At 41.0% G+C, this 25945-nt stretch overlaps 1 protein-coding gene across 8 annotated transcripts in view; it reads right to left on the bottom strand.

Moving 5' to 3' along the window:
- The window catches only part of dock8 (dedicator of cytokinesis 8), a 256091-nt gene that overhangs the window by 15581 nt on the left and 214565 nt on the right, over positions 1 to 25945 (bottom strand). For all 8 annotated transcript variants that reach the window (XM_072281729.1, XM_072281730.1, XM_072281731.1 and 5 more), the window contains 11 exons: positions 25625 to 25759; positions 24104 to 24256; positions 22888 to 23046; positions 18941 to 19041; positions 17355 to 17547; positions 17114 to 17257; positions 15255 to 15386; positions 14589 to 14723; positions 11135 to 11224; positions 10161 to 10397; positions 6412 to 6555 (listed from right to left, as the gene is read on the bottom strand). In XM_072281729.1, coding sequence (XP_072137830.1) covers positions 6412 to 6555; positions 10161 to 10397; positions 11135 to 11224; positions 14589 to 14723; positions 15255 to 15386; positions 17114 to 17257; positions 17355 to 17547; positions 18941 to 19041; positions 22888 to 23046; positions 24104 to 24256; positions 25625 to 25759 — 1623 coding nt within the window. The remainder of the gene's footprint in view (positions 1 to 6411; positions 6556 to 10160; positions 10398 to 11134; positions 11225 to 14588; positions 14724 to 15254; positions 15387 to 17113; positions 17258 to 17354; positions 17548 to 18940; positions 19042 to 22887; positions 23047 to 24103; positions 24257 to 25624; positions 25760 to 25945) is intronic.

Below are 25945 nucleotides of genomic sequence, written 5' to 3'. Positions count from 1 at the left end.
AGACCATTGTAAGCTGAGTAATTTTAGTCTTAGGCTACGAAGAGGACAATGTACACATAAACTTTATTTTACTGTGTGGTTGCTTGTTAGTTACTTAACACTTGGAATCTTCTTTTGTTTATTAATATTCAGAGAAAAGGTAAAATTCAATTTGTCAATCTGTTTTTTGGACCAGAAGGAACAAAATACTAATCAATTCTAGGGCTGCTTCAATCCACTAAATCTCTAAATCCAGAATTCAGAGATGTTGCCTGGATGCCATTTAAATTCAAGATTGTTTAATGTCATTTCCAGTTCACAAGTATAAAGGAGAACAAAATAATTGTTACTCTGGATCTGGTGCAGCACAAAAAGTCCACGAAAAGGTAAGGAACACAACAGTAATTAAAAAAAAACATAATAAGTATCAATATGTAAGATAGCTTATATAGAAAATTGATTGTACATCCATAAAGTGGTGCTAGGCACAGGAGTGTCTGGACATAAGGTGACTGACAGGAAATGATAAAGTAGTGGTGGCTGAGGGTGTGGTGGGGTGGGTTAGCAGGTGGAGGTGTTGATCAGCCTTACTGCTTGGGGGACTAACTGGTTTTGAGTCTGGTGGTACTGGCGTGGATGCTACATAGCCTCCTCCCTGATGGGAGTGAGAGAAACGGTACATGAACAGGGTGGGGGGGGGATCCTTCATGATGTTACTGGCCCTTTTCTGGCAACTTTATGTACATACGTCCCTGTTGGCAGGAAGGCTGGTGCTGGTGATGCATAGGGCAGTTCTGACCGCTTGTTGTAGAGCATTCCTGTTCACCATAGAGCAGTTTCCATACCATACAGTGATGCAACTTGTTAGGATGCTCTCTAACTGTGCATCTGTACAATGATGTGAGTATCGATGTGCAAAGTCCAGCTCTCTTTAGCCTCCTCAGAAAGTAGAGGCATTGGTGTGCCTTCCTGAATGTGTAGGATGTGTTCTGGGACCATGAAATTTGTGCGAGGTGTGCACTCCCAGGAGTTTGAAACTGCTCATAGTTTCCACTGCTGTGCCACCAATGTCCTTTGTCTTGTTAACATTAAGTGAGAGGTTGTCTGCCTAGCACCAAGCCTCAAGCTCTTCCATCTCCTCTCTGTAGGCAGCCTCATTGTTGTTAGTGATGAGCCTGTAAGTTGTAGAGTAAGGAGTCCTCCATTTTGCTGCCATCCATATGCCTGTCCAAGAGTTTCTTAAATGCCCCCAATGTAGCTATCCCTTCCACCACCCTTGCAAGTCATTCCATGCACTCCCCACTCTGTGTAAACTTCTGACATTTCCCCTATACTTTCCAACTGTTATCTTAAAATTATGCTCTCTTGTATTAGCCATATCCACCCTGAGAAGAAGTCTCTAGCTATCCATTCAATCTATGCCTCTTATCATCTTGTACACCTCTGTCAAGTCCACTTGCATCATCTTTGGCTCCAAAGAGAAAAACCTTAGCTTACTCAAATTATCTTCATAAGCCATGCTCTCTAATCCATGCAGCATCCTGGAAACCTGCTCTGCACTGTCTTTAAAGCTTCCACATTCTTCCTATAGTAATGCAATCACAACTGAACACAGTATTCCAATTGTAAACTAACCAAGGTTTTATAGTGCTGCAACATTACCTCACGACATTTGAACTCAATCCCCTCACTAAAGGATAGACTGATGGGCAGAGGGGGTGGGGTGGCTCTGTTGGTGAGGAATGATATTCAGTCCCTTGCGAGGGGGGACATAGAATCAGGAGACATAGAGTCAGTATGGATAGAACTGAGAAATTCTAAGGGTAGAAGGACCCTAATGGGAGTTATCTACAGGCCCCCAAACAGTAGTCTGGATGTAGGGTGTAAGTTGAATCAAGAGTTAAAATTGGCATGTCGCAAAGATAATGCTACAGTTGTTATGGGGAACTTCAACATCCAGGTAGACTGGAGGAATCAGGTTGGTACTGGACCCCAAGAAAGGGAGTTTGTGGAGTCCCTCTGAGATGGATTCTTAGAACAGCTTGTACTGGAGCCTACCAGAGAGAACGCAATTCTAGATTTAGTGTTGTGCAATGAACCGGATTTGATCAGGGACCTCGAGGTAAAGGAGCCATTGGGAGGTAGTGACCATAATATGATAAGTTTTAATCTACAATTTGAGAGGGAAAAGGGAAACTCAGAAGTGTCAGTATTACAGTTGAACAAAGGGAACTTTGGTGCTATGAGGGAGGAGCTGGCCAAAGTTCAATGGAACAATACCCTAGCAGGGATGACAGTGGAACAGCAATGGCAAATGTTTCTGGAAATAATGCGGAAGGTGTAGGATCAGTTCGTTCCAAAGAGGAAGAAAGATCCTAAGAGGAGTAAGGGGAGGCTGCGGCTGACAAGGGAAGTAATGGACAGTATAAAAATAAAAGAGAAGAAGTATAACATAGCAAAGACGAGTGGGAAGCTGGAGGATTGGGAAAATTTTAAAGAGCAACAAAAGGGAAACTAAAAAGGCACTACGTGGAGAAAAAATGAGGTATGAAGGTAAACTAGCCAAGAATATAAAGGAGGATAGTAAAAGCTTCTTTAGGTCTGTGAAAAGGAAAAAAAATAGTTAAGACCAAAATTGGGCCCTTGAAGACAGAAGTGGGTGAATTTATTATGGGGAACAAGGAAATGGCAGATGAGTTGAACAGGTACTTTGGATCTGTCTTCACTAGGGAAGACACAAACAATCTCCCAGATGTAATAGTGGCCAAAGGACCTAGGGTAATGGATGAATTGAAGGAAATTTATATTAGGCAGGAAATGGTGTTGGATAGGCTGTTGGGTCTGAAGGCTGATAAGTCCCCGGGACCTGATGGTCTGCATCCCAGGGTACTTAAAGAGGTGGCTTTAGAAATCGTGGACACATTGGTAATCATTTTCCAATGTTCTATAGATTTAGGATCAGTTCCTGTGGATTGGAGGGTGGCTAATGTTGTCCCTCTCTTCAAGAAGGGAGGAAGAGAGAAAACAGGGATTTATAGACTGGTTAGCCTGATGTTGGTGGTGGGAAAGATGCTGGAGTCAATTATAAAAGATGAAATTATGACACACCTGGATAGTAGTAACAGGATTGGTCTGAGTCAGCATGGATTTATGAAGGGGAAATCGTGCTTGACTAATCTTCTGGAATTTTTTGAGGATGTAACTATGAAAATTGGCAAGGGAGAGCCAGTGGATATAGTGTACCTGGACTTTCAGAAAGCCTTTGATAAAGTCCCACATAGGAGATTAGTGGGCAAAATTAGGGCACATGGTATTGGGGGCAGGGTACTGATATGGATTGAAAATTGGCTGGCTGACAGAAAACAAAGAGTAGCGATTAACGGGTCCCTTTCGGAATGGCAGGCAGTGACCAGTGGGGTACCACAGGGTTCAGTGCTGGGACCGCAGCTGTTTACAATATATATTAATGGTTTAGATGAGGGAATTAAAAGTAACATTAGCAAATTTGCCGATGACACAAAGCTGGGTGGCAGTGTGAAATATGAGGAGGATGTTATGAGAATGTAGGGTGACTTGGACAGGCTGGGTGAGATGACAGATGCATTTTAATGTGGATAAATGTGAGGTTATCCACTTTGCTGGTAAGAACAGGAAGGCAGATTATTATCTAAATGGAGTCAAGTTAGGAAAAGGGGATGCTCAATGAGATCTAGGTGTTCTTGTACATCAGTCACTGAAAACAAGCATGCAAGTACAGCAGGCAGTGAAGAAAGCTAATGGCATGCTGGCCTTCATAACAAGGGGAATTGAGTATAAGAGCAAAGAGGTCCTTGTACAGCTGTACAGGGCCCTTGTGAGACCACACCTGGAGTACTGTGTGCAGTTTTGGTCTCCAAATTTGAGGAAGGACATTCTTGCTATTGAGGGAGTGCAGCGTAGGTTCACAAGGTTAATTCCTGGGATGGTGGGACTGTCATATGTCAAAAGATTGGAGCAACTGGGCTTGTATACTCTGGAATTTAGAAGGCTGAGAGGGGATCTTATTGAAACATATAAGATTATTAAGGGATTGGATACGCTGCAGGCAGGAAGCATGTTCCCGCTGATGGGTGAGTCCAGAATCAGAGGCCACAGTTTAAGAATTAGGGGTAGGCCATTTAGAACGGAGTTGAGGAAAAACTTTTTCACCCAGAGAATGGTGGATGTATGGAATGCTCTGCCCCAGAAGGCTGTGGAGGCCAAGTCTCTGGATGCTTTCAAAAAAGAGATGGATAGCGCTCTTAAAGATAGCGGAATCAAAGGTTATGGGGATAGGGCAGGAACTGGATACTGATAGTGGATGATCAGCCATGATCACAGTGAATGGCGGTGCTGGCTTGAAGGGCCAAATGGCCTACTCCTGCACCTATTGTCTATTGTTTAATGCAGGCCAACACACCATACACCTTCTTCACAACACTATGAACTTACACAGCTACTTTAAAGGATCTGTGGATGTGGACCCCAAGATCCCTCTGTTCCTCCACACTACTGAGCATCCTGCCATTAATCCTGTATTCTACCTTCAAATTCGACCTTCCAAGGTGAATCACTTCACATTTTTCTGGGTTGATCTCCGTGTGTTACTCCTCAGCCCAGATCTGCATCCTGTCAATGTCCCATTGTAACCCTTGACAACCTTCTACACTATCCACAACACCACCATCCTTCAAGTGATCTCCAAACCTGCTAATCCACCGTTCCACTTCCTCATTTATAAAAATCACCAAGAGCAGAACAGATCCCTGTGGAACACCACAGGCCATGGACCTTCATCTAATATCATCCTGTACCTTCTAGGGGCAAGCCAATTCTGAATCCATACAGACAAATTTCCCTAGATTCTATGCCCCCTGACTTTCTAAACGAACCTACCATGCGAAACCTTATCAAGTGCCTTAATAAAATTCATATACACCACATCCACTGCTCTAACTTCATCTATGTGCTTTGTCATATTTCAAAAAATTCAATCTGGCTCATGAGGCATGACCTGCCCCTCACAAAGCCTTGCTATGTATCCTGAATCAGAGTGTACTTTTCCAAATGCCCATAAATCCTGTCTCTAAGAATTTTCTCCAATAATTTGCCCACCATTAAACAAAGACTTACTGGTCTATAATTCCCAGGGTTACCTCTACCCTCTTTCTTGAACAAAGGAATAACATTTTCCACTCTCCAATCATCATCAAAGGCACGGCAATCTCTTCCCTTGCTTCCTATCGTTAATGCGGTGTATCCATCTTCATGTTTTTCAAAAATTCCAGCAAATCCTCTTTCTTAACATAGAAATGTTCTAGCGTATCAGCTTGTTTACGCTGTCCTCACAAACATCAAGGTCTGTCTCAATGGTGAATACGGAAGCAAAATATTCATTTAGGACCTCCCCTCCCTCCTCCAAATCTAGGCACATGGTTCCTCTTCTATCGCTGTTCAGTTCTATCCTCACTCAGGTCATCCTCCTGTTCATCACATTATTGTAGAATCCCTTGAGGTTTTCCTTAATCCTACTTGCCAAAGCCTTCTCACACACCCTTCTAGCTCTCCTAAATCCATTCTTCAGCTCCTCCTTGCTACCTTGTAACTCTGCAGAGCCCTGTCTGATCCTTGCTTCCTAATCCTTAAACAAGCTTCTTTCTTTCTTTTGCACAGATGATGCACATCTTTTGTCAACCATGGTTCCTTCACCTTATCATGTATGTTTTATATTGAACATATTGTTAAATTGTAGGCACGTGGCCAAGTGGTTAAGGCATTTGACTAGTGACCTGAAGGTCGTGAGTTCGAGCCCCAGCCGAGGCAGCGTGTTGTGTCCTTGAGCAAGGCACTTAATCACACATTGCTCTGCGACGACACTAGTGCCAAGCTGTATGGGTCCTTATGCCCTTCCCTTGGACAACATTGATGTCGTGGAGAGGGGAGGCTTGCAGCATGGGCAACTGCTGGTCTTCCATACAACCTTACCCAGGCCTGCGCCCTGGAGAGTGAAGACTTTCCAGGCGCAGATCCATGGTCTCGCAAGACTAACGGATGCCTTTATTATTGTTAATTTGTTTTCAAAATACTATTATTAAGCTATCCAACTGTAAATTGATGAAGTGGTTATTTAAATTCACTTTCACCGTGCTCTGAGCACTGTTCCCATAAGTTCTTTTTGTTGCATCTATTTTTAATGACATTTACTTTTATTGATATGTCATTGACATCTTAATTAGAAATGCCTAAGACTAGTTTCCATGCATTCACTGTAAGCCAGAAGTAGACACTTCACATGGTGAATGCAAGAATATCTGCTTATCAAAATTAGCATAATTTTGGTCTTTAAGTACAAAGGCAACCAGGCTAAAATATACAAATTAACAGAAATATGACTCAGAATTGTTGATGCGATACCTGGTTTACTGTAGTTCCCACAGAGCCTTGCAGGACCATCTGAAGCATCTTGGCATCCGGAGGCTCCTGGTGAGTTGCAACTGCCAATTCAAGCGTTTTCTTCTGCATGTCTTCAATAGCTACTTCAATAGGCGTCAGGATAAACTGTAAAACAAAACAGCAAAATTACTCCTTTCCCACCTGCTATAATTGTAGACAAATTTGAACTCTATTCCCACTAGAAATACCCTTGGTTTGTATTTATGAAACTGGATGTATCACATATCAGCAATTAAAATCCTAAAGATAGTGAAACTTGCTGCTCATTGTTTCTGTTGTTTGAGCACCATGAAAAGCTTTCAGATTTGCCCAGTGAAACTATACCTCAGTAATGACACACCCCATCTTAAATGTAAAGCAGCCCTTGGGACCAAGTCTTCTAGGCATTTCAATGAGAAACTAGATGGAAGTGTATGACCTTATGCCCCCTCCCCGCATTAAAATAGAAATGATAAGTAGGGAGCTGAGACAGAAGGGAATCTGGCAGAACAATTTGTAACTGAACTCTATTCCACTGTTGAAATCTCCCTTGGCTGCTTCTCAGCTTTTATCTTCTACTTCCCTGACGCAGCCAATCCTTCCAGATTATGAAAGCCTTGCAACACTGGCCATTTAGATCCAACCAGTAAAAGATACTGTGTTGCTCATACATAAATTACAGACAGTATTTGCACTTCAAGGACAGAGGGTGCCCTTCTGATTGCTGACTTTCCATCCATGCTACAGCACCAGGTTTCCCCCGCCATCCGAAGGTAGAGCGTTCCTATGAAACGGTTCGTAAGCCGAAATGTCGTAAAGCGAAGAAGCAATTACCATTTATTTATATAGGAAAATTTTGTGAGCGTTCGCAGACCCAAAAATAACCTACCAAATAACACATAAAACCTAAAATAACAGTAACATATAGTAAAAGCAGGAATGATATGATAAATACACAGCCCATATAAAGTAGAGGCAGCATCTCTAGGAAGAGGTACAGTCGACATTTCAGGCCGAGACTCTTCGTCAGGACTAACTGAAGGAAGAGTTAGTAAGAAATTTGAAAGTGGGAGGGGGAGGGGGAGATCCAAGTGATAGGAGAAGACAGGAGGGGGGGAGGGATGGAACCAAGAGCTGGACAGGTGATAGGCAAAAGGGATATGAGAGGATCATGGGACAGGAGGTCAGGAAAGAAAGACAAGGCGGGGGGGGAAACCCAGAGGATGGGCAAGGGGTATAGTCAGAGGAACAGAGGGAGAAAAAGGAGAGTGAGAGAAAGAATGTGTGTATAAAAATAAATAATGGATGGGGTACGAAAGGGAGGTGGGGTATTAGCGGAAGTTAGAGAAGTCAATGTTCATGCCATCAGGTTGGAGGCTACCCAGATGGAATATAAGGTGTTGTTCCTCCAACCTGAGTGTGGCTTCATCTTTACAGTAGGGGAGGCTCACAGGCTCGTGTTAAAACAATGCTGGCGAGAATGACGTTCCGAATCCGGGGAGAGCGGCTGCTCGGGGCGCGCGCTGCTTTTTATCGCGCGCTGATTTTTTTTCGCACGCTGAATTTTTTATCGCGCGTTGAATTTCTTTCATAACAGTGAAAACACCTTCTGAAAGCAAAAACAGGGTACTAATGTAGGTCTTTTGTAACAGTGAGGTTTCATAAAGCGAACGTTCAAAAAGTGGGGGACACCTGGTATTTCCCAAAATACGATTGTGAAATCTAGTTTTTAACTTATGTTCAACTGTCAAAAATATCACAATTAACTTTTGTAAATGAAAAGGAAACACTTTGGGATAGAAATTTTAGCCTCAACCGTCCTCCTGGTCTTGCTTTTAATCTTTCATTTTCCCCTCTTTCATTAAACTATTTCTGATGAGCAGCCCCATTACGTATATTTGAACGGGACACGCTTTCACATTCATACAATTTTGTACAGTATATATGATGAAGAACGTAACGAATCAGACAGATTGCTCAAGAAAGGGATAGTTGCCTACTTTCCCATCATTATAATATTGCACTTTTTATCATACACACAAGAGATTTTGCAGATGCTGGAACTCGGCAGGCCAGGCAGCATCTATGCAGAGGAATTTTGGTCTGAGACCCTTCATCAGGACTGGAAAGGAAAGGGGAAGAAGCCGGAATAAGGACGTAAGGGGACAGAAGGAAGTAGAAGCTGGCAGGTGAAAGGTGAAGCCAGGTGAGAAGGTATATGGGTGGGTGGGGGAGGCAGGATGAAGCAGAAGCTAGGAGATGAGAGGTGAAGCCAGGTGAGAAGGTATATGGGTGGGTGGGGGAGGGAGGATGAAGTGGAAACTGGGAGGTGAGAGGTGTAAAAGGTAAAGGGCTGAAGGAGAAGGATTCTGATAGGAGTGGACCATGGGAGAAATGGAAGGAGGAATGACACCAGAGGGAAGTGATGAACAAGTGAGAAAAAGGGGTAAAGGGGAGCCAGAATGGGAGGGGAGGGGGAAGAAATTACCAGGTTAGAAAAATCAATGTTCATGCTGTCAGGTTGGAGGCTACCCAAACAGACTCACAGGTGAAGTGTTGCCTCACCTGGAAGGATTGTTTGGGGCCCTGAATGGTGGTGAGGGAAGAGGTGTAGGAGCTGGTGTAGCACGTGACCCACTTACAGAGTTAAGTGTCTGGAGGGAGATCAGTGGGGAGCGACGCATGGATAAGGGAGTCACGGAGAGTGCGATCACTGTGGAAAGTGGAGAGTGGGAGGGAGGGAAAGATGCATTTAGTGGTAGGATACTGTTGAAGATGGCAGAAATTGCAGATAATGAATGCTGGATGTGGAGGCTTGTGGGGTGGTAGGTAAGGACAAAGCAAATTTTATCCTTGTTTTGGTGACGAGAAGATGGGGTAAGGGTAGATATTTGGGAAATGGAGGAAGTACAGGTGTGGGTAGCATAGATGACAGAGGAAGGGGAAACATGTTCTATCATGTTTGCTGTTATGTGCTGGGGCAGCAGGCTGAGGGTAGCAGACACCAACAGAATCAACAAACTCATTCGTAAGGCCAGTGATGTTGTGGGGATAGAACTGGACTCTCTGACGGTGGTGTCTGAAAAGAGGATGCTGTCCAAGTTGCATGCCATCTTGGACAATGTCTCCCATCCACTACATAATGTACTGGGTGGGCACAGGAGTACATTCAGCCAGAGACTCATTCCACCGCGATGCAACACTGAGCATCATAGGAAGTCATTCCTGCCTGTGGCCATCAAACTTTACAACTCCTCCCTTGAAGGGTCAGACACCCTGAGCCAATAGGCTGGTCCTGGACTTATTTCCTGGCATAATTTACATATTACTATTTAATTATTTATGGTGCAACTGTAACAAAAACCAATTTCCCTTGGGATCAATAAAGTGTGACGACTACTACTAAAGAAGGAGAACATCTCAGATGTTCTGGAATGGAAAGCCTCATCCTGAGAACAGACTTGGCAGAGAAGTAGAAACTAAGAAAAGAGAATAGCATTTTTAGAACTGACAGGGTGGAAAGAGGTTCTGAGAGTGAGTGGGTTTATAAGAGTAGACAACCTACCTCCAGAGATGGAGACAGGAAGTTCAAGAAAGGGGAGAGAGGTGTCAAAGATAGACCAAATAAATTTGTAAGCAGTTTGGAAGTTGGAGGCAAATTTGATGAAATTGGCAAGTTTGCAATGCTAAGCATCTTTCATTTCATTCTTACATCTTTTATTTTATTTTACCTCTTCTTTCTGAATGACATTAATTCTGGTTTTGACGTAAGGGAATGCATGTTGAGTTGTCAGGATGGTCTTTCTCTTGTACTGCTCACTGAGGTCTCCTCGTGGGCGTCCATCCTTTGTAAATGGAGTGGTGTACATGAAGCGCCGAAGGTTGAAGTTCTTTTCAAAATGGGTGATTCTGTCTTTCATTTCATAATCATCAAAGAACGGCTCAACAAAGGTTATTTGTATATAGGCCTGGAAACACAAATGTAAAAATATAAGGGAATTTTTAAAATTGTTGCTAAATTTCCTTTAGTAAATGTTCTTTCCCTCTCCCTCTCCGTGCTGAGGTGCAAAAATCTATGTCATTGGGCATGGATTCTTGGCAAGTGCCAAAGACGTTCCAACAATTGCAGGGATATATCCAAGAACATTCAAATGGATTTTACCCATAACAATTTTATTCTGCTTCGGAGAAAAATAGAACCTGCCCCTCAGAGACTATTTATTAAGCTTCTGCTAAGTTTGTTTCTCATTTGCAATACATTATACTACGTTTTTCATTGGTCATTCAATCAAAGCACTAGCTGGCCCATCTGCATTTTCCCCAAAATAATGGCTTATTTGTCCATATAGAGAGCAGATCTGAGCCAACCCGACTGGTGGGTCTAAAGTTAATTATATAGCAGGTGCAGCAGATATAATGGATTAGTGTATTTTATGTCCAACAGTTTCAAATTTCCCATTACTGATTTTAATATTTCGTTCTATATTTGTTTAATTTCTTGAATTTGAAATCTCCAACTATTATTTTGGTTTCTAGGTACGAGTTCAGAAATTTAACCGCTATACTACCATGCCTATTAGTGTCACCTTCATGCAGGATGCAACATTCAGAAAGGAATATACTGCAAAGTAACATTTTTGAAGAGTTCAAAATAGAAATAAAAACGTACATGAGGATTTGATCCTCAATGTCATTTTCAACTGACCTTGTTAGGATCCAACTTTGCCTTTTCGACAGGACTGGAGTCTTTGATTACTTCCATCTTACCTTCACCAAAACACTGGCTGTAAAATGCCTGTTTGAACAATAACATAGGTTCCCTAGTTTCAACTGAGCTTGCTAAATAGATATACTTTTCAAAATAGACATAGTTCGGTTAGTTTCTAAACGGATTTTAATCGCTGATTACATTTTTGAAGTATATCAAAACCTTAGGTTAAAATGTACATCAATTACTTTTCAGAGTCACCTGTAGAAACTGCACTTTGACTGGGAGACTTCACCAGGGCAACACTTTGGGAAGCCAAGGGAGGAAGCATGGTGAAAGGTAAATTTTCAGAAGAAACATGATGTGACAGAAATTATGACAGAGACAGGTTGGCTCAAAAGTACCTATCTTCATTTTTAATAGTTTATGATTTCACTTTTAAACAAGTACAATGAGGATGGACAGGATGCAAACCAAGAGAAAAAGCAGGACAAAGCAGTTCGAAGTCATGCAATAAGATCAATCCAACACCGTAAGATGCACCGACAAAACACTCCCATGCAAAATATTACAGTCCATCGCCCATGCAGCATTGGCATTCCTCTAGAAAAAATGACACCAAACTTACTCAGCCACCATAATTTTATCCTTTGTATCAGTGGATGGGGTAAAATTGGAGAAGAATAGCATCTAGTTACTTCCCAGAAAAGAAAATGAAAGGGATCAGAATGATATGACAGATTAATTTTTAAACAGACAGTCACAAATGTCCCTCAAAGGTAGATTCTCCTATGCTGACAAACACCAAATGTTTCCGTGCAGTCTTCTGGGTACACTAGAAGTGAGCATAAACTGGGGAAAGGGTTACTGAGTGAGAGTATAACATATCTTGAATATCTGTGCTTTACCTCCTCCCGGTCCCTCCCACTACGATTGCTGGCACTGTCAAACACTACATAGTAGGTAGACTTACACCAATGCTAGGCATAGTCCCTTAAGCCTTCAGAGACTGCAATAATATATGCACACTGAAATAATATTCTTTAAATGCTTTGAAAGTCAACAACGAGTGCTTGGTATAGAGAAGTAGAAGTTTTTAGCGAGGAAAACCTTGATTTCACAAGAGGAAAAAATAGGTCAACTCAATTTGATAACTTGTTCCCTGGCTTGCTCTTCACTTGACTAAATCACAAGTGCAGGCCATAGGTTATATATTATTGGCCCTACTTCTGCCAGTAAGCAAGATCTGAGCTTAGCATACAGTGATGAGATAACAATATTTGTGAATACTTCCAAAAAGACGATTAGCATCATCGGGTGAATAAACCTGGTCCAATTTCCAGAAATGTGGGAGTACAACCACAGCAGGTGCAAATGTATTGAAATATGTGCAGAAGTGACTTCATGTATGATTTAAACATGAGAGGTATGCACAGCTTCAATTTAAAAAACACAACATAAGAAATAGGAGCAGGAGTAGGCCAGCTGGCCCATCGAGCCTGCTCCGTTATTCAATAAGATCATGGCTGATCTGACCATGGACTCACCTCCACCGACTTCCTTTTCCCCATAACCCGTAATTCCCCAACGATGCACAAGTCTATCCAGCCTCATCCTAGGTCTGTTTACTGAGGTAGCCTCCACTGCTTCATTGGGCAGAGAATTCCACAGATTCACCACTCTTTGGGCAAAGCAGTTCCTCCTCATCTTCATTCTAAATATACTACCATGAATCTTGAGGTTATGTCCCCTAGTTATAGTCTCTCCTACCAGTGGAAACAACATTCCTGCCTCTATCTTATCTATTCCTTTCATAATTTTATATGTTTCTATAAGATCTCCTGTCATCCTTCTGAATTCCAGGGAGTACAGTCCCAGACGACTCAATCTCTCCTCATAGTCTAACCCCCTCATTTCTGGAATCAACGTGGTTTACAAAGAATAAGCGAATGGGCAAATGTTTGGCAGAAGCTGTATAACATGGGGAAGTGTGGGGTTAATCATTCTGGTGCCGATACAGTAGCATATATGTAATTGCTTCACTATTGTAAAAAGGAACGGTAGGAAGTCTTGCTTTGACCACCAAGTCAATAAACAAACCTTTGAAAATTCTGACCTGACAAACCATCTTGTTGTCCATAAAGCAATATTAGGCATAGAAAGCTGGTAAATGGGATTAGTTATAAACGAGCACCTGATGATAGGCATGGACATGGTTGGATGCCTGTTTCTGAGCTGTATGACTCTATTACTCCATGAACTTGTAGCTAAGCTACTCCTCAAAGTAGGAGTGGGAATCAGGGGAAAATTAACCAAGCTGACCTTGAACTGGTGTGGAATCCAAATCCACAAAACGAGCTGGGCCTGGCATTCAGTCTGTGCTCACAGGATAATGTTACCATGATACTACAACCACATGTCTATTGATAAGCGACTGAGTATTTAACACAGGCATTGGCCTAGGGTAAGAGAAATACCAGAAAACTGTGTGTTTGTATATATCTCTCTCTCAATAAAGCCATGCTTCCGATGGGATCCGACCATCATAAGTATAATGCACCTGCATAATCACAAACGTAAAGAGATATTGGTCAAGGTGCCAAGGAAATGTAGGAGCAACAAGCTGTACGTGACATTGATACAATCACAGCTGGAGCAGTAACACAGTTTTTGTCTGTGTAAAGCAGAGGCATACTTGCACTGAAGATATTCATGTGAGGAAAGGCTGAGGCCATTCTCATGGGAGTTGAGAAGAATGAGAGATGATGTTTGTTAAAATGTATTAGATTCTGGTGCTAGGGAGGGGTGGAATCTAGAATTAGGAGGCATAATTTAAGTAGCAAGGTTTTGTAGATGGAATTCAGGAGAAATTTCTCCTTTCAAGGCTGTGATTCTCTTGAAATCTCTTTCCTAGAGTGATGTGAAAACCAATGTCTTTAAAGCCATGCAAGGCTAAGAGTCAGAGGTTTTTGCTTTATAAAGAGCCAAATGTTATGATGAACATACAGAATGGTGTTGAGATCAAGACCAGGCCAAGGTCTTGATGAATGGCAGAGCTGGCTCAAGGGTCATATGACTGCTCCTACTCCCACTGCAGTTTCTCAGTTTCCTAATACTCCACAGATAGTGACATGATTATGATAGAAAACCCAGCTTAACATGAAGATAAAGAAACACCATAATACTCTGGAGGAGAACTCCCCTGACCTTTGCTGAAATACGTTAAGAATCCCCGTTCAATGTTTCATCCAAAACACAGCACCTTTGACTAGTACTCCCTCAGCAATGCACAGGAGTATCAGCCCGATGTACATGCTCACTGTTGCTATAATTGCTGGGTGTTACGTTACAAATGAAAACACCCCTCAGGGGCATGGTGTTTTCCAGATGCCAACTTTAATGCTATTTAAAGTAGCTGGCAGCTGATTAAAGCAATGAGAGGTTTATTTACCTCCAGTCGATGGGAAATTTCTGGCAGCTTTGTGATGGCAGGTTCCTTGTAAATAAATTCCTGTTCATCCAAATCCCCAAACTTAGCTCCATAAAATGCAACACGAAAGTATGTACCAAACATTCGTTTGGAACCCTTGTAAAATAAAAATATGTTCAATGTAGATAACCACAAATGAGCTGTTAAATCATTGCAGCAACAGGCATGAAATGTTTAATTCACCAAACTTTACAATCCTATTTATAACAATGAGTATATTGAAATGATGGTCATACAGACGTAACGGCTACTTTGCAACATAATAGTTAACTAAGAATATTTTGATTATACAATATATGAGATAGTATTACCCTGGTAAGAAAAGGAGGAAAGATTTGGATCAATCAAATTCATGAAAAAGACAATGTGCCCATCCTTATATATAGTTTTCATGTTAAGAGGATTTTGTGTTAGATGGAAGTACTTAAATTAAGGAACTGTTTTCCCATCTATGGCCAGCAATGTGATTGTGTGTGTCTGTATCTGCACATGCAAGAGAGGGGGAGGCTTGAGGAGAATGCCATTAACAACTCTGATCTTATTTATATATTACTCAACTCATTGAACAAACATTGAAGAAAATATTACAGTGTAAAAATTCATGTTGCCAGCAGTATGATCATTTACCTTTGCTATAATGCTATCAAATGCTTTCTTCAGCTTCTCATGTATATAAGCCAGTTTGTTCACATCTCTATGGGCTTCTTGGATTGGTATGACAACTTTGTAAACTTCGTTCACGGTTTCAAACATTTGAGCCTAAAAAAAGCAATATATACTATCAGAATAATGATGTTACATAATAAGTTTCAATAGGTACATTTAATGTCAGAGAAATGTGTACAATATACATCCTGAAATTCTTTTTCTTCGCAAATATCCATGAAAACAGAGGAGTGCCCCAAAGGATGAATGACAGTTAAATGTTCGAACCCCAAAACCCCCCCAACTCCCCCTCCCGCATATAAGCAGCAGCAAAGCAACGATTCCCCACCCTCCTCCACCAGCAAAAAAGCATCGGCACCACCCCCCACCGAACACTCAAGCGTGCAGAAAAGCATCAATAAAGACACAGACTTGCAGTAAACCAAAGACTACTCATTCACCCAGTAATTCGACATACCACAGGCTCTCACTCTCCCTAATAAGGGAAAAAAAGGTGTCCCCATTTCACAGCTAATAAGTACTAACTGAAGAAAATCTGCAGATGCTAGAAATCCCAAGCAACACATACAACATGCTGGAGGAACTCAGCAGGCCAGGCAACAGCTATGGAAAAGAGGAAACAGTTGACATTTCAGGTTGAGACTCTTCCTGATGAAGGGTCTTGGTCCGAAATGTCAACTGTTTACTCTTTTCCATAGATGCTGCCTGGCCTGCTGAGATCCTCCAGCATTTTGTGTGTGTTACTGACATTATATGTATTTGTTTTAACTAATTACTAATTTATTTATTATCCTTAAGTTTTATAAATTAGCGATTTTTTTCTACTTTCATAAACCAATGATTCATTTGAACAATTCACTTCAATTGCATCTTTCCTAAAGTTTGGTCTTCTGTGGAGGAACCACATGAGTCTCACTCTGTCAATCCAACTCAGTTATGGAACACATATTTTGGTAAAAGATGAATTGAGAAAAAATATAGTTGTAATTAAATTGTAAAGTTAACTATCCTTATGTTGAAAAATGCCAGAAAGAATCGTGGTTTGATCTTAGTTCTTCTCTGTCCCACAAATACTGCTTCTGGAAATATCTCTTCCCACCTGCTCGATAGACAGTGTTAAATTTAAAACCGAAGTAAACTTTCACATTTATAGCTGTATTTTATTATTTGAATAAACTACCTGTTTCCTGGGAATGCACCAGTCAAGTGTTATCGTCAACTTCTGTGAAAACCCGATGGTTTTGAAATGAGTTTGAGTCAGCCGTGAGGATTCTAACATTTTAGTATCACACCTGATCCAAACATACGCATTCTTTGGAAGTTCAAACTCCCTATATTGTAGGAGTCCTGTCAATACTCTTTTGAAAATAATCTTTGAATCTCCGACACAAAAGCAACAATTTTAAGCTGCCAGTGGCCATATTGTTTGAACACATTGGCAAAATGAAACTTAGATTTTTTTTATTCATACGTGGATTGTGACAGAGGTTGCAAGATCATCTCTTTCTAATTCTACTTGAGATTGTGGCGATGAGTTATATTTGTGACACACTAGTGTGAAGGATCACAAGTAGCTCCTTGTACTGAAGTCACATTTGAACAGTGGTGATGGGTCGGGAGTCCAGGATTTTGTCTAAGGATGAAGAGCTCTAATCTTTGCCAAGTACAACCTGCTTAAGCCAAAGACAGAAGCTGCGGTGTGCCATTCTTTTTGATTCCTTTCAGCATCTCCTCAGCACACTTTTAGATCTACTGATAAGGTCACATTACCAACATGGTGGAGGAGTAGAAAGGTAAGTGATTATTGGAAATTTGCTTACTGAATTGAAGAGCTCGGCAGCTTGTTCAAGTAAACCCATAAGACCATTTTCACTGAAGTATCTTCCACTGCAGATCCCATCCTCATCGGGGGACAAAATGTCATCGGAGACAGCAGATTCTTCCAGAACATTGGGTGATATATTCTGGAGACCAGGATAGGCAAATGAATTAGGCATACTGATGCTTATTATGTACAGTGATACTTAAGTGGCCAAAAGGATGTTGAGTGAATAGACATACCTGAAAACTAACACACCCTATTGGAAGGTAACTGTGATCCTCCAGCATGCTCAGGTACTCTGCTACAAGTGCTGCCGCGTGGACCAAGCACATAGCAGCCTCCGTGTTACAGTTGCGCTTTGTGTGCTTTTCAGCCATGTTTTGAAGCCAGGTCAGCCTTAGGTCAGGCGAAGTCTGATATCCTTTTGCTAGTCTGAAATGTGTGATAAAACAAGGGAATGTACCAAAATTAAATAGAAATATTAATGTCCAATATTTGTTCTTCATTGACTGAACCCAAGACTGGCAAACTTGGTCTTTTAGAGATATGGGACAGACAGCCTTAGCGAACTCTTCAATATGTACATTAAAGGGTAGTCTCATGTATTGATAAAAGGCATCTCAATGTTGATTTCATTAAATACTGAAATTAGGTCACACTGGCAACCCCCTTCTAACCTTTTCCTGTCTTTTCAAATGTTGAGCGTTCCTGATTTGTTTCATTTTAATAAGCCAGTGATTTTGTTTTTGTCTGGGCTGGTTTGAATTTGTTAAGATTTAAATGTAGTTATCAAAACAAAACTCCCTTTTTGATGCCTTGCTAAATCAATTATAAACATTTTCTCATTATTGTCCATGGCAATTGAATATCACCAGAAATCTGAAAGCTTTTAGTTCCTTTGCTACCAAACAGATTTTCAGTAATGTTGACAGATGGCACAGTGAATTATGGCTTTTCTGAGAAAATTAACTTCAGTTTTGTAGTCAGATATTCTGTACAGTGATGATATATGGCACTGGCCTTGCAGAAACATTCACCAGAAAGATCTCAGTAGTTTTAATCTTACCTTTTCCAAATTGACTGCTGTTCGATGTCAGTTCAATGGGACAATGATGTCATCAAACTTGCTGAGTAGCCAATCAGAGTAAAAATTTCTCACAGACAGCAGAGAAGCTTCCATTTGTAATGTTTAGAAGGCAGATTTTGCAACCTTGAGTTAGTACAGCCGGTGCAAAGCTGGCTAAGAGCTTGACCAGCTGCAGTTGTCAGGGTCAACTCATTTAAATAGTCAATATAAGCTCTCAGCACAGCTTTGGCCTTGTGCGAAAAGTTTAAAAAGCTGGAGGATATGGAAAATCTGTCTACAAGCTCAAACCTAACTGGCATTTACCTAATTTGTAAGTAAATGGTGGAGTATGTTTAAATACTAATTTTGTCTTTATGATAATAAAGAGCCGAGATCCTGTTTAGATGGCTGTGGAAGTGGGTATGAGAAGAGCTAAGGTATGCTACTGCTATGGCAACTTCCTGAGAGGTGCACCAAGCCTGCCAGAAGCAGTGGGTATATTCAATTGTCTGTGTAAGAGGAAATATTCATAGGAAAAACTGCATATGGCGGGAGAAAAATAGAGTTCATATTTTGAGTCATTGACCTTCCAGAGGAGCTTAGAACTGTTCTGATGAAAGGCCTTCATCTTAGAATGTTAACTCTTGTTTCTCGCTTCACAACTCTGATTCAGATCAGCAGCATCTGCAGTATATTGATATTCATTACAAGTGGGGGATATTCAGAATAAAAAGAAACATAGTGATTTCATTTAAATACCTGTACATCAGGTCCATAAGCATCTCAGGATCCTTTTGGAACTCTCTCATTTTTACCGTATCAGACAAGATGCTGTTGAGGTTACTCAGTAGTTCCTCCACCTGAAAAGCAATAAAATAGTCATAGTCATTTTACCAGTAAGACTTAAGTTTACTTACATCAACACAATATGCAAAGTTTGCGTGGGCTTTCCCAGTCATATTCTGCATAATGTAGCATCATAACTGGCTGTGATGGTTCACTCCCAGGTGAGCTCAATTCCTTTTATGCATCTGGTGACCCTGTGAACATTTTTCAAGAGGGTGAACCCTTGAAGGCGCCAGGCCCCAATGGTGTACTTGGTAGGGCACTGAAAATCTGTGCCAACCAATCGGCAGGAGTATTCAAGGACATCATCAATCTCTCACTGCTGCAGTCGGAGGCTCTTACCTGCTTCAAAAGGGGGGCGATCATAACAGAACCCAAGTGCAGGGTGAGCTGCCTTAATGGCCGTCACCCAGTTGCACTGACATCTACTGTGATGAAGCGATTCGAGAGGTTGGAATCAACTCCTGCCTAAGCAAGGACCTGGACCAGCTGCAAATTGCCTATCACCACAATATGTTGACAGTGGATGCGATCTCACTGGCTCTCCACTCAGTCTTGGGCTACCTGGACAATAATACTGCTTATGGCAGTCTGCTGCTTATTGATTAGAACTCAGTGTTCAACGCCATCATACCCTCAGTACGAATCAACAAGCTCCAAAACCCGGGCCTCTGTACTTTCCTCTGCAACTGGATTCGGGTGAACAATGCAGCCTTTGGAATAACTGCAAGTCTGTGTCTTTGCTATTGCTTTGCTCACGCTTGAGTGCTGGTAGCGGGTGCACTTTATTTTTGCCGATGGGGGGGGAGGGGGAATGTTGCTCACTGCCACTTCCGCGCGGGAGGAGGGGAGCTGGGGGCGGGGACTTTGGGGTTCCAACATTCAACTGTCGTTCATTCCTTGGGGCACTCCTCTGTTTTCGTGGATGGTTGCGAAGAAAAAGCATTTCAGGGTGTATATTGTATACATTCCTCTGACATTAAATTGTACCTTTGGACTACCTCATCAGGAGACCACAGTCAGCATCGGTGTACCTCAAACGCTGCACACTTGGCCCACTGTTCTACTCTCTCTACACCCATGGATGTGTGGCTAGGCACAGCGGAAACGCCATCTATAAATCTGCCAGTGACACAACTATTGTCGGCAGAATTTCAGATAGTGACAAGGAGGCGTAAGGAGTAAGAGAGATTAGCTGGCTGAGTGGTGTCGTAGTACAATGTCAGTCAGACCAAGGAATTGATAGTGGACTTTAGAAAGGGTAAGTCGAGGGAACACGCACCAGTCCTCATCAATGGATCAGAAGTGCAAAGGGTGAGCAGGTTCAAGTATCTGGGTGTCAACATCTCTGAAGATCTGCCCTGGGTCCAACATATCGATACAATTACAAAGAAGGCACAACAGCAGCTATATTTCATTAGGAGTTTGAGGAGATTCAGTACGTGACCAAAGTCTCTTGCAAATTTCTACAGATGTATTGCAGAGAGCTTTCTAACTGGTTGCATCACCATCTGGTATTCAGGGGTCACTGCACAGGACTGGAAAAAGCTGCAGAAAACTGCAGGCTCAGACAGCTCCATCATGGGCACTAGCCTCCCCAGTGTTGAGGAAATCTTCCATAGGCAATGCCTCAAAAAGCTATCACCCATCATAAGGGCCCCCATCAACCAGGACATGTAATTTGTAGTTATTTTTTAAAATATGTATTGCACTGCACCACTGCTGCAAAACAACAAATTTCATGACATATGCCAGTGATATTAAAACCGAATCTGATTCTGATTTATAGAGTATCATTCTAAAAGAATTTCCTCACCAATTTTCTACTTACCGCTTTCCACAAGCACACCTTGACCAGTGCTTACATGTAAACACCTACACTGAAAGATAGCTGATTATTCTGAGCTCAGTTGAAACCCATATCCATATACTGCAAGCCTGATGATTAGGAGTCAGAATACTGGCTGGTTTATCCTCTACTACCTGGGATATTGCTGTCGGCCTTGGTTGTAAGCGATCAGACTGGATCATCACTTGGTCTGTACGATGCAGGGACTTGCCAGATAAATGTAATAAATATCATTTAAAACTACTGACTGGAACAGCATATCCAAGCCTCCATCCTGCCACTAGTGAAACCAAGTTGGAACTTTTCACTGTATAATGTGGCACTACTAAAGTTTGAATACATTCACTTTGTGTTAATTAGCATAAATACAAAAGACTGGGAAAAGTCTCAGTAGGGAGGACACTTCTTGAATGTGTTTTGCAACTAGGAGAGCAACCCCTGTCAAAGTACAGGGCAAGTAGGGACAAATGAATTAAGATGGATGAGGTGCGTGTAAAGTTTCAATAGCTGAAGGGTTCAGTAAAACTACAGTCTTGGAGAATGGCTGAGATTTACCTCCAGGAAAAGTCAAGTGATGATTTGTTAGAAGGCCAAATATAACACACTCAGTGGTCACTCTATTAGGTACCACCTTTATCTAACAAAGTGGCCCCTAACAGTATGTTCTGGTTTTCTACTGCTTTAGTCCATCCACTTCAAGGTTCACTATATTGTGCATTCAACGATGCTCTTCTACACTCCACTGTTATAATGCATGTTCATTTGAGCTACTGTCACCTTCCTGTCAGCTTGAACCAATCTGGCAATTCTCCTCTGACCTCTCTCATTAACAAAATATCTTCGCTCACAGAACTGCTGCTCACAGGATTTTTTTTTGTTTTTCCACACTATTCTCTGTAAACTCTACAGATTTGCATGAAAATCCCAGGGGATCAGCAGTTTCTGAGATACTCAAACAATCCTGTCTGGCACCAACAATCATTCCACAGTCAAAGTCACTTAGATCACATTTCTTCCCTATCCTAATGTTTGGTCTGAACAACTGAACCTCCTGACCATGTCTGCATGCTTGTATGCATTGAGTCGCTGCCACAAGATTGATTCATTAGGTAGTTGCATTAATGTGCAGGTGTACAGATGTAGCTAACTTAAGTGGCCGAGTGTATACTTGCTCCAACTTTATTGAAGAAACCTCCCAAATGTGGACTCTATAACTACATATGCATGGCTTAGTAAATCTGTATAAAGCTACTGTTTGTGTTTTGGGCTAACATTGGGAAACTTTGTCTCTTCCTTACCTATATTCCTGGCCTCCTACATGACTGCTAGGGGATCCATGCTTTAGAATGTTACACAGTACATGACCTGGTTTGAGAAAGCATCTAAGATTTGCAGTCCGACCACTACTTCCCTATTGATAATGGAAACTGGATTCGGTTGTTTTGCACCTGTCATTCTTTTTATTGTTGTACTTGTTACTACCAGCTATGCTATTTCCTCTATGAATTTTATGCCAGCAAGAAATTTCAATGCATCCTGGTGTATATGATAATGAACAAATCTGAAACCTGAAGTGGCAGACTTAACTATAGATTACATTGTCTTTCCTTTGGGATGAGAAAGATGCTAAACCTGCTTTGTGGGAACAGTACTCCTGGGCGGCATTTCAAAGAAAAATTGCTGGATTTGATATGTCTGAAAGAAATTTGCACATCAAGTATCAACAGACCCACAAAGCTACAGAACACCGTATAAAAGAAGTGAGAGAAATTCCATCTCCACACATATATCCTGGGGATCATTTTACATACAAACAAGACCCCATCAAACTTTTGAATATTACCTCTGAATAGACAAGAGGGAACATGTATGAGGGCTTTTGGTATGGCTAGGTACAGTATTTCAAACCTGCCGGAGGCATATGGAACCAAGCAAAGTTACAAAAATATACGAAGGCTAATTATCTCAATATTTCATGTTGGTACTTATACTTGCTGCAAGGGCACCCTACCTGAAATGGAAACATTGTTTGCTGCATTTCCTCATCTTCCTCTGCATAAGCCAAGACAGTTCGCAACGATCGCCTCAAGTATTCTTCATTAAAATCAGATGATTTACCAACCAGCGACGCCAAGGACATGGTGACCTGCATTTTAACCCTAGCAAAATTCTGTAAGCATAAAATACCAAATTTATGTATTAGCAACACAACCCCATACTCATTTTCAATTATTTTGGTAATAGACCATGAGAATTACTTTATGTACAAGTTCTATGTATTATTCAAGATTCCTAGCAAATTAGATTATTGATTGTTTTGTGTATTGATCTGGTAAACTGTTGGTATTTTGGCATTACAAGGAAACTGTGATTGGATCAACTGATATATTAGTGCACTTATAATTTACATATACCTGTTGAGGGTAATGACAATTTTGTAACCAGGAGGTATCACACCTATGTGACATATGCCTCTGTGAATTTAACAGTGAAGTTCCGTGACGTACCCAGCAGTGACAGCTGTCAGTCTGTAGATGCACATTGCCTGAAATTGCACCTAGTTTAGGATGGGAATTCCTTGAATGCTTTTAGTGAGACTGATAGATAATTTTATGAGGAAATAATATATTTTAACAAACATTATATGTGAATTGCATTGTTTATTAACATAAGTAACCAGGTCCTTGAGTGGAGTATTTGAATATACAGCATTTTAATGCTTTGGTCATTTTTCTGTGCATTACAATGTGAAAAAGTTGATTATTGATTGTAAAAAGCTCGATATCAGAGTGGTATATTTTACCAAAAAACTATTATTTTCACTTCAATATGAATTACATACAAATCATGTAAAATATATATATACACACACACATGCACGCATACATACAGTATATATATAACAACACTACAAAAAGAGGGCAAAAGTATAGTGAGGTAGCATCCGAGGAAGAAGAAAATGAGATATAATATTGCATTTACCTGTTACCAATAGCCTTTCATTGCTGCCAGCACTGTAAAATAATGTGGCAGTTTTATTTAATTTGGGGAGATCAATTTTCCTATCATCTCCAAAGGTAATGGCTCATCCTTATAAAGATGGCAATAATTTTTTGTGTCTAATAAAAATGCTGTGGTATTCCACAACAGAATTTGATTTCTTTTTACTTACAATCAAACTATAGTTAATACTGTAGTTGTTCCTGACTAGAAATAAAGAAACTTACGCTGATTACGTTAAAGCTCTGCCTCATGATAAGGTAGAGTGTGGCACAGGCTTGAGTACGGGTGCTGTCGATACTGCTGCTGCAGTGATGTAAAACTCTTTGACACATGTCGGAACACTGCTCTGCCTCCTCCTCAAACAACAGGTCTGCATACTGGTGAAACAAGGAAACAATTGAATTACCATAGAGTTGAATAGATACACAGCACAGAAACCGGCCACTCTGACCATTAACCACCCATGTTTTCACCCATATTCTTGTCAAGTCCCTGGAGATTCTACCACGCACCTACACATGAGGGGTGATTCACAGTGGCCAATCTATACACCTTCGGGTTGTGGGTACAAATAGGAATATCCATAGGAAAACGTTGAGGTCACATGAAAAATGTGTAAACTCCATATAGACACCACCCAAGTTTAGGATTGAATCTAAGAGTCTAGCATTATGAGGCATTGACTTTAATCACTGCACCACTGTGTCATACAAATTTAAATTCATATTGAATTTGTGGATTGCCTTGAATGCATAAAAAAAGTCTCAGATCACCTCACACATGTCTGATTGTCAGGTGGGTATGTACTGATTAATCCACCAAAATATTCAAACTCACTGACTTTGCTTGGGACACATTACTAGATTACTTACACAAGTGACCATCATGATCAAAAAAGGCTTCAGTTCTTGTTTACCTCGATATGACATAAAACAAAGGTCCAAAATCTGCAGGCAATTAGCAATGATTGCGACTATAAGCCTTCCCTCTACCCATCCCCCTCACCAAGGATGCATTTAATACTTTGGCCCCTCTGTCAAGGAATTCACTCAGGTCCTCTCCCTCGTTAAAATTGGTGTTGTAGAGGCTAGTGTGTCATATCTTATTTAATAAGACAGGTACCTCATCTTTGCCAGATCCCTTAAGGAGAAATGAGAATTTCAAATATTGTGATTCTTCACCCTTACTGACACTCCATCTTAGTTGATAGTCCTTCTGTCTAGCTGTACAGATGGTGGTTTTACGCCTTACAAATTTAACTTAGGTTTTCCACATTAGGGTACTTTTCTTATCTGAGTCTCTGTGGAACTCCATGTTTTCTGTGCATGGTGTCTACAGTGTGTGCAATCTAAAAAATGCACTACAGTTACTTGGCCAGGCTACTCAGCCAGCATCCTTCAAACCCGTGACCTTTAACACAGGCAAAAGTTTCTTGGGAACACCGCCACCTGCAGGTTCCCCTCTAGGTGTAAATATAATAAAACAACACAAAGGATTTTAACATAAAAATGTTTCAAAGTCAGCCTGACATCTACTTACATCCTCAATTCTTGAAGAATACTGGCAATATACATTGCGCTCATCTGAGAAAAATCTTCACAGTTCCGAGTTAGCGGTGCAGCAAGGAGCAAATGAGTCAAAAGGATCTGAACTCCGAAATCACCCCATCATAAACACTCAAGACTAATCTGTATGAAGCATTTATATGCTGTGCTTCGAGAAGATTAATAAAGTTTTTGGTTTACCTTGCTTATGAGAGCTCGCAGTGTGCTGAAGCAATGTATAAGGTAGTAAGAACTCTGATTACAGCCCAGACTGTGAAGAAGAACCCGGAGAACACTTCCTAAGACACTGTCCTTACAGTCAGAGATTGAAATTGCCTACAGAATGGGAAGAACTAAGACTTAGATTACTTAATTCATTGAATATTATTCACAACATATAATTTGAATACTCTTAAGTTTTTTAACTATATATGAAAAATATGCACTTTCAATATCAAGTTACTGACCCATCAGTAACTTCCTTAGATGGATCTTTAACAATCCCACCAAGAAGTAAATCAC

Source organism: Mobula birostris, chromosome 17 (genome assembly GCF_030028105.1).
Source record: "Mobula birostris isolate sMobBir1 chromosome 17, sMobBir1.hap1, whole genome shotgun sequence".
Classification (NCBI taxonomy): Eukaryota; Metazoa; Chordata; class Chondrichthyes; order Myliobatiformes; family Myliobatidae; genus Mobula; species Mobula birostris.
This window is presented reverse-complemented; position numbering and strand designations above follow the sequence as displayed.